The 9,707-nt window shown below is 37.8% G+C and overlaps 1 protein-coding gene across 3 annotated transcripts; it reads left to right on the forward strand.

Annotated features, from left to right (window-relative positions):
* The first annotated feature begins 248 nt into the window (after window positions 1-248).
* LOC112504444 (adagio protein 1-like) lies at window positions 249-9,558 on the forward strand. Of its 3 annotated transcripts, none has more exons than XR_003068205.1 (3): window positions 249-664; window positions 7,245-8,990; window positions 9,188-9,558. XR_003068205.1 is itself a non-coding variant. In XM_025108384.1 (2 exons), exons 1-2 carry the CDS (start codon window positions 444-446, stop codon window positions 8,851-8,853), a joined length of 1,830 nt encoding a protein of 609 aa, XP_024964152.1. In that variant the 5' UTR covers window positions 249-443; the 3' UTR covers window positions 8,854-9,558. The 3 variants fall into 3 exon arrangements, 1 of the variants encoding a protein (XP_024964152.1); XR_003068206.1 differs by having other exon boundaries at window positions 9,234-9,558; XM_025108384.1 differs by having other exon boundaries at window positions 7,245-9,558.
* The last annotated feature ends 149 nt before the right edge of the window (window positions 9,559-9,707 follow it).

Below are 9,707 nucleotides of genomic sequence, written 5' to 3' on the forward strand. Positions count from 1 at the left end.
TAAAAGAAAATGTAAAATGACTAATATACCTTTGGTTTAACGGAACTAAGTTAATGGAGTTAAAGGGAGGGGTCCAATCCATAACAAAATTAAAACCATAGGGACTAAATTTGTAATTTACTCTAATTTAATATTTTGGATTTAGATTTTAATTTTGAAGATGGTCTAAAATAAATTTGTTCCCAACAGGGAAACGTGTGAAGGAGGATGTAAGCTAACTCCGTAGCTCGACCTTTGTTTTGATAGGTAGGTCGGTATTGCCAAACTTGCTCCACACCACTCATTTGCACAAATAACCCCAAATTCAAAACCCTAATTCATCTCGATTTCTCTTCCTTGATTCATTTCTTTTCCAATTATCCATTCATCCTTGGGCGTTTTCTGGTGTTCAATTTGTAGGCCTTTCTAATGGGGTGAACCGATTGTTATTTGCTCTGCTTTTTATGGAGTGGGACAGCAATTCTGATCTGAGCGGAGACGAGGAAGGGTTTTTATTGAATGATGGAGGCTCACTGCCTTTCCCCGTCGACACCCTGCTTCAACCGGCGCCCTGTGGCTTCGTTGTTACGGATGCACTGGAACCCGACCATCCAATTATTTACGTGAATTCTGTTTTCGAGATCATAACTGGGTATCGCGCTGAAGAAGTTCTTGGTCGTAATTGGTGAGTTGTGTTTTTAGATAACTTTAGATAACCTGTTGTGAATTTGGTTTTTCTTGCATGATGCAATTGTTGAAGGCTAATGTGTTTTGGGGCTTTTGAGTTAGGAATAAAGAGAATTCAAGTTCCTTCTTGCTATAGTTACTATCGTTCAAAATATGCTTGGATAAGTTTTCTTATACGGGGAAAATGTTATATGCTTGGAAATAAATAATAAACTCTTAAGCGGATTTGGAGTATCTATGAAAGTGTTCCGAGTATCATTATTTGTATTTACAAGCAGAGTAAAGCTCCATACTGAAACAAACTAGTATTGTTTTTATAGTTTTGCATTGGGAATCATCAAACTTCTGGGTACTTATATGTTTAGGGGCATCAGGGGTTCTTTAGAATAAAAAAAGGACAGAACATCTATCTTCTACTTAGAAACAAGAGCTCTTTTATGGATCATTAAAGAAATGCTGTTTGTTGCTACTTGCTGTAATCGTTACTAGAGTTAATTCTCTCTCTTTTGGTAGTTAAAAATGGCATGATAGATACAATTTAAGCTGAACTTCCTTAATCCTTATTGTCTAGTATTGATGGCATGCCCAAAGAACTGTATCAAGGCCTACACCTCATGACCCCACGGTTAGAATAGATTAGGAACATTACCATATGAAGGTTTGTTGTACTGAACTGTCAGTGCACCAAGTGCAGCCAATGATTTTTTCACTACCCCATATGTTACATGGGAAAAAGTTTATTGCAACTAATTTCATAGGAGTAAATTGGGAATTAATTTTCTAGGTTGGTTTTGTCTATTTCTAGACTTTGTGTATACTTCTGCCAAAATAATGACGTGAGCTTATTCCTTTTCAACAGCTCTCTAACTGGTGCTTGATGTTCGTAGACAGGGATTGGATTGTTGTGAAACTACTTCATACTCTAATGTTGACATAAATATATTCTAGTTCGAAGATTAGCTAGGTTTTTTGGTAGGCTAAACATATGCTGGTCTAGATCATTGATCAGGTTATTGCCTTGTTGGCTTGCCCTTAGGACAGGCATTTTCTAGTCTGCTTTTAGTTGTAACCCAATTATTTGGTCTTCTTGGTTCGTACTCATACCAACAGGCATGTGTCTTCCCTCTCATCTTTGAGCTAGTGATCAAAATGACTTTGACCATTTGTCTTCCCACTTTGGAATCTCCTGCTAAGCTGCTACATTATGGACTTGTAACATTATGTAGCAGCAAACGTGATGATTATTTATTTCCGACCATCCGTAAACCATATATTATGGTAGCAACGAGCCAACGAAGGAGAACTAGAAGTCTAGAATATAGAATTTGTCATTTGACGCTTTAGTTTCTTGGAAAGATAATGAATTGATATTTGCGTTTATTGCTGTATGGATATGGACTTATGGTTTATGCAAATGAATTTTTAGTACGATGAATAGATTTGACGCCTGATTGATTGTTTTGGTACTTGATAGTATTCATTGATATCTATCCACTTTTGCTCCTATGGTGTTGGAAGATCTATTTGATATATGAAATAGAAGTAAGAAAACAGATATTCTGTGTAAAGACTGTCACTGGCCTTAAACATGATATAGTTTTTGCTAAAGGCTGCTGAAAGGAATGATCTCTGGCCCGTAGGTAATAATAGTCATGAAATTTCATTTTTTTTTTTTGTCTCCATTGGAGTTTTTCTTTATGTCTTGGAGTGTATTCTCTATGAAATATCCCAAATGTACTGTTACCAGCACCCTATCTCAAGAGGTAAAAAATTATATAGATCAGATATATACGATATACATAGATGTGGAAAAATATTTGAAGTAGCAGCATATTCTAGTCTGAGTTTTGTATTGTACCAGCTAATAGTAAGTTCATTATTGACTTTACAATTAGCTAATAGCAAATAACGACCATATCTGCATTTTAAATGATGTTATCCTGTTACTTTACTGCTGTTGTCACATGTTTTGGATGCCCTTAGCTTTTGCTCCTCACATTTTGCCTAGTTTTTTTGTTGGCACCTTTTGTTTTTGGTGTTGATGTTTTTGACCAATACGTATGAGTGATTTCACTATTATACTCCTGTGCTTAAACTCTCGACTTGTATGGATCCTGCTTTGATTTAGTTAACCTTTTTTTTTCAAGTTGTAAGTGATTGATTGCCAATATAAACCATCTCAGCCTTTGGTCAGAACTGAGATTTATTTTATTTTCTACCAAAACTTTTGCAGGGTCCTAGACTTTAGAAGGTGTAATACTCTTTTTGGGAGAAACAGAATTAACACCTATTAAGAAATGAGAAACAGAATCCACATTAGTTGTTTGCTACCATGTTACATCTGTATTTATGTGTTCACTCAGAACATAAAATATATGGATTGAAATTCATCATGTCTCTACAATGGGAGTAGGACTTTCAAAACAAAAGGTCTGTCAGAGAAATCATGAAAATGAAAATTTGGAAGTGCTAGAATTGGAGCCATATATGTTTGGTGCTGAGGGTCGAATGTACATTGAATACGATATTGGTTCATTGGTTTCAAATTTTCTGCCTAATTGTTTCAAGAACACTGTATTTTTAACTTGTGCTGGGAATTTGTTCACATTGACAGATTCATACACATGGTAATGTTTGAATGAGTTGACCAGTTGACGAGGACCGACGTTGCAAGGGAAACCCTTAGTTCTATTGAATTGTATCTTATCTTCTTTACTTTTTGTTTTGAAAACAATGCCCATTGTACTAATATGAAGACCTATAAAATCTAGTTTTTAAGACTGATTTCTTTTAGGTTAGAATTCTAGATCTTAGTTATGGTTCAAGATTTTTTTTTGAATGCCTCTTGTTTTTTTTACAATAGCTATCAAGTTGCCCCATAGGTGATAAGGCACTTCTGGTGGTGCAAGGATTCTAATCAACTTGGGTAGGGATAGCTAGGTGAGATAGGTGGTTACAGGTCACATTGCTGTATTTGATGATTTCCTTGGATGCTTTTTTTTCACACAGCCGGTAGCATGTTAATAGCTTCCATCTACTTATTCCAATATGACTGCTTGTGTTTTTGCTCTTTCCCTTTGGGTTGTTACGTATGAACCCTAGTCCCTAGGTATGAAGAGACCACCGCTGACTGTGCAAGTTCTTTCACACAATTAAACAATTTACAATGATATCTACAACCGGATTTTATGATGTACACACAGACACACACATATAGATGCATGCTTTAGCATATGAAATTGTATACTGGAGTAACTCTGAGGTGAAATGTAATGTGATACAGAATAGCTTCATAAAGTGCACATCATAAATGACTTCGCATTCACGAGCACCTTATGGCCTTGACTCGGCATTATGCGTCTTTGTTTCGCCTTTGTGTCATAACAGTATTTATAGTCCATATGTTTAGATTTTGTTACTTCTGTGATGGTGGATACAAACCAAACACAGTGTTATATATTTACAGCTGAATGAGGGATTGTGTTGTCTATCTTCTGCTACTTGTATGCATAGATATCAACAGTTCAACACTAGTAATCTGTCAAGCTTGCAGGTTATGTGGAGCTTGACATAAAGTGAGGTAAGTGGGTTGATTGATCCGTGACTACTAAGAGTTGGATGAGTACTTAAATTGTGATGATTCACTTTTTATCTATTATATTTAGTATTAGTTTATTCACACATTTAAAATATTGCTCACTTCCTTTTTGAGGTGAGAAATTAGGATCCATACCTTAAGGAAACTGAATCAATGCGACAGGAAGAGAAGGTTTTGATGAGGAGTCTATGAAGAGTAACTGGAAAATTGAATCAATGAGAAATTGGAGTTTTGAGTGGTAGAAGATGATAGAGAAAGATGAAAATACAAAGTCGGCAATGAGATATTGAGGTAGATGGCCTAGGCTCTGGAACTTAGTTTTGTTTGTTTGCTTGCGATGGCTGACAGTAAAAACTTGAAACCTAAGAATTCACAGTTTTTGATGAGTGCTTGAAACTTGCAATTATGTTTTGTATTTGCTACATTTTGGAAGTTCTTAAATTTTTGGTAGCCAAATAATTAAATAATTTGCATCAATATAGATTCTGGCGTGCTTATTTGTCGCCTTTGTGTGCGGTTAGTTGGAGAAACAGCCTAACACTAATTACTTATAGAAATGCAATACAACTTTTGACCTTACCAATTTTCTTTTTAGAGCATCTGGTTATGTTGCTTCTTTGTGACCTGAAGGTCATAGGTTCGAGTGACAAAAGCGTCCTCTTCGCAAAATGCAAGTGAAATGCTATTTTCAGGGACTTCCCTGTCAAACTTGATTGGTGCATGGGTTGTCTTTTTCGGAGCACATGAATTTGATTATATTTTGTTTTTTTGTTGAGATGGATATTTGACATACGTCTTTACTTCGTTCTTGAACTGAAATGTCTATCATGTGCAACCTGTTTGCAGTGGCTTAACAATAATTTGAAAATAAATACCTTGCAGAAAACAAAATAATTCAAGTTTCCAGGAAGCATGAATAGTATCATTGTCTAGCCCCATAATCTGATTTTCCCAGTGCCCTTTTCCGCTTAAGGTGGACCATGAGGTTACTCTGTTATATCGGCTTGTCTTCTTCCTTGTAATGTGCCTATAACGATGATGTTATTCTGCGTATGATATTCCCATAAATTGTGCATGGCATTATCCTGAACTGCCCAAGAAAAAGGAGGCTTATTTGACCTTTGAGTGTCAAATATTTTACTTGCGTAAATACTTAAACAATGAATTATTTTAGATTGTTAGTGACAGTTATGTTCTCTGTTGTGAACTCTTCGCATGATCTAACGATGTGATAGACTTTTCTGCATGGTAATGAGTTCTTATCGGGCCTCGTAGTTAAAAGTTTTCCATGACACTCAAATGTGGATGTTTCCATTTTAAACTCTATTATAATATCTCCCTTTTGGTCGTTAAGTAGAGTCTCACATTCATAGTATAGGGATATGTGGAACAACTGATATCATTTGTGAGTGGAAGTATACACTGTTCCTGCATTAGGATGAAAAGCATAAAGCAAAAAAGCAATCATAATTCATCAATGCAAACATATACGAAGTCTGTTTGAAGAAGTAGACGGGTTAATGGCTTAGGATCAGAGGGAGTTTCTAGTTCCATTTTAGCGACCTTTCCTCGTCATGTTATACATGTTATGTTCTTAACCTTAATGCGGAAAGGTCAAATTGCAAGTGGTTGGTGTTGGAGCTAGGTGTATGTATTTCAGAAAATGGTACATTCATCATATACGTATGATGCTGAAAACTTTTGTTGTACACATAAATCAAAGTAATAGATCTAAATTTAGTGTGGAAATTTACAGTTCTACATCGAATTTGATGTGCAATGAATTTGGGTAGGCTCATCTTCATTTGCATTTTGATCGATGAAGCGTTGTGGTTTAGCGTTTTAGGTAGTCTAAACACATTGATTGTGCCCTTCTTTGGTTTCTTTTAGAAAAGGATCTTGTGGAGACTATAATTATATGTACAGTCATACAAGGGATTTCTTGAACTGGAAGCACATTGTTCATTGATTAACATTTGACTGAGCAAACTGTAACAGGAAATTTGGAATATCCCAACTGATTGCTAATAGTAGGGACTAACATAATGGTAACTTAACCTAGATTTAAGCATTGTTTGGCCATCTGTGTCAGTCTCTTCTAATTTATAAGAGAAAAAGGGGTGGGATAGTTTGGTAACAAAGGTGGTTCAGAAGAAAGTCCCTGGAGAGAAAAAATTAAGTTGTTACTCATGTTGGACATCTACTCAAAACCTTTTAATCATTTCTGATTAACAATTCAGTATGCAAGTTGTAGTTATATATATGAAGTTAAATCTATGCTTGTGTTCTTCATCTCTTCACCCCATATGTTGTAGATTTATTAAGTTACCAAGGTTTTCAATCTGATTGAATATGAAAAACTAATGATTGATTGTTGTTGGCAAATGGCCAAATTTGCAACATTGTAGAATGTTAATTATCTTATTTTTGCGTAAGGTGATATATGTAGACAGTCAAAGTGATGAAACAGTTCTCATTATTACAACATGAAGTGCCCGTATTATTTTTTTCAAATTCTCTTTTAGTTTGTACGAAAAAAGGGACGGGATAGTTTGGTCAAAAGAGGTGGTCCGGAAGTCCTGATGGAAAAATTTAGCTGTTACACATGTTTGTAGTTGGAGCTTCCTGTTCTCATTCTTTGATCTAGTTTTGTAACGTTGGACATTATGCAAAACCTTTTAACCATCTCTGACAAATGGTGAAATAAAATTTATGCTGGTACCCTTCATCCCGTCACCCCATATGTTGTAGGTTTTTTAAGTTACCTAGGTTTTTTAAGTTACCAAGGTTTTCAATCCGATTGAATATGGAAAACTAATGATCGTTGTTGGCAAATGGCCAATTGCGACATTGTAGAATGTTCATGTTGTTATTTTTGCTTAAGGTTATATATATATATATATATATATATATATATATCAATCATAATTGCACCGACTACACTTGCTTCTTCCCCTCTAACTTGTGGCTTTCTTGGCAGTCGGTTCTTGCAGTGCAGAGGTCCATATGCAAAAAGAAGGCATCCACTGGTGGACTCTACTGTAGTATCAGAAATTAGGAGATGTCTTGAGGATGGAATCGAATTCAAAGGAGAACTGCTAAATTTTAGAAAAGATGGTACCCCATTAATGAACAGATTGCGTATGACCCCTATATATGGTGATGATGAGGTAATAACCCATATTATTGGCATCCAGTTCTTCACAGAAGTTGATCTTGATCTGGGTCCACTCCCAGGATCTACGACCAAGGGAAACTTGAAATCATCTGATCTGTTTCGTTCCAGTCTTCTGTCTTGCCGTCTAACTCCAGAAGGGAACCGCAATTCTGGTCGTGGGCTCTGTGGGATACTACAATTGAGCGATGAAGTGCTCTCTCTAAAAATTCTTTCACGTTTGACACCAAGAGATATTGCATCTGTGGGATCTGTTTGCAGACGTTTCTATGAGGTAGCAAAGAATGAGGATCTATGGAGAATGGTCTGCCAAAATGCTTGGGGTAGTGAAACAACTCGAGTTCTAGAGACAGTTCCTGGGGCTAAGAGATTGGGATGGGGTAGATTGGCAAGGGAGCTTACTACTCTTGAGGCGGCTGCATGGCAGAAGCTGACTGTCGGAGGTGCTGTCGAGCCTTCTCGCTGCAATTTCAGTGCGTGTGCGGTTGGGAACCGTGTTGTTCTTTTTGGCGGTGAGGGAGTCAACATGCAACCGATGAACGATACATTTGTACTGGATTTAAATTCTAGTAAACCCGAGTGGCAACATGTGAAAGTTGGCTCTCCGCCACCTGGTCGTTGGGGTCATACGCTTTCGTGCGTGAACGGTTCAAACTTGGTGGTGTTTGGTGGCTGTGGGACCCAAGGGTTACTTAACGACGTCTTTGTGTTGGATTTGGACGCCAAGCATCCATCATGGCGTGAGATCTCTGGGTTGGCCCCACCGCTTCCACGATCATGGCACAGTTCCTGCACCCTGGATGGGACCAAGTTGATCGTTTCTGGTGGTTGTGCAGACTCTGGTGTACTTCTAAGCGACACTTTCTTACTCGATCTCTCGATGGAGAAACCGATTTGGAGAGAGATCCCAGTGACATGGACCCCGCCTTCTCGTCTTGGTCACACGTTATCGGTCTATGGTGGCAGGAAAATCTTGATGTTCGGAGGTCTTGCGAAAAGTGGGCCCCTCAGGTTCCGCTCCAGTGATGTGTTTACCATGGATCTAAGTGAGGACGAACCTTGTTGGAGATCCGTAACTGGAAGCGGAATGCCGGGTGCCGGTAATCCAGGCGGCATAGCTCCGCCACCCCGTCTTGATCATGTAGCCGTCAGCCTTCCTGGCGGCAGGATACTTGTCTTTGGAGGGTCCGTTGCTGGTCTTCACTCAGCCTCACAGCTGTACATTCTGGACCCCACCGAGGAGAAGCCCACATGGCGGATATTAAATGTACCCGGGCGGCCGCCCAGGTTTGCATGGGGCCATAGCACATGTGTCGTTGGAGGTACACGAGCAATTGTTCTTGGAGGTCAAACTGGCGAGGAATGGATGCTGAGCGAGCTTCATGAGCTGTCCTTAGCGAGTTCCGCTATCTAAAATGCAATAAATGTTTGGAAAAGCCTTTGTATAAAAACGATTCAGAGGTGCTTAACATGTCAATACATTTCTTGCACGAGGTACACGGAGGTATGGCCGATTGTGGTGGTTGCCAACAGCGTATTCCGAGAATAAAGGTACGAATTTTGTGAGATTTGTGCACAAGTGTTGTTTAGTACCTTATTTGGAAGTTTTTTTGGTAAGAAGTAATTGACAGATCATAGTAGGGTATTTATATAATTATATACTTAATTAGGTCTTGTTTGCATGATGTAATGTGTTGTGGTTTAAGGTCTTAGAAAACTAAAGTGTTAATGGTGGTGCTTGTATATAGGAAATGACAAATTTATCCTTAACTCTGTACTGAAAGCTGTATTCAGCTCTACTATGCATTTAGGAAGGAACATATCTCATCTCTGAAGAAGCCATCGGCGCCTACTTGTACATGGATTGGTTCGTATTTTGGCCGTGGATGAGAACTTCCTTATGGGTCTGTTGAATGCTCGGTCAGTTGGTTTTCTTCAGGCTTTAAAGGGGTTCGTTTAACCGTTATTTTTATAGATAATATATATACATATTTCTTATATTGGTGCTTTTGTGCATCTTTGAGTATGACTTGTAATATTTGGATGTTGCTATGCATTAGAGAAATGATTTGGATGCTTACGTTACGGATCATATATGACAGATGTTGCTTGTTTGCACACACTCGTTTATGGTTTGTTTGTTTGTTTATTTTATTTCTTTGTTTTGCAAGCTGGGAGCTTTACAGAAACAATCTCTCTATCCCTTAAGGTATATCTTGCCTTTCAGACACTACCTCTGTCTGAGATTTATGGTTGGTTTTTATATAG

This window comes from Cynara cardunculus, unplaced genomic scaffold (assembly GCF_001531365.2).
Source record: "Cynara cardunculus var. scolymus isolate 2C unplaced genomic scaffold, CcrdV1 Un_Scaffold_5623, whole genome shotgun sequence".
In the NCBI taxonomy this organism is placed as follows: domain Eukaryota; kingdom Viridiplantae; phylum Streptophyta; class Magnoliopsida; order Asterales; family Asteraceae; genus Cynara; species Cynara cardunculus.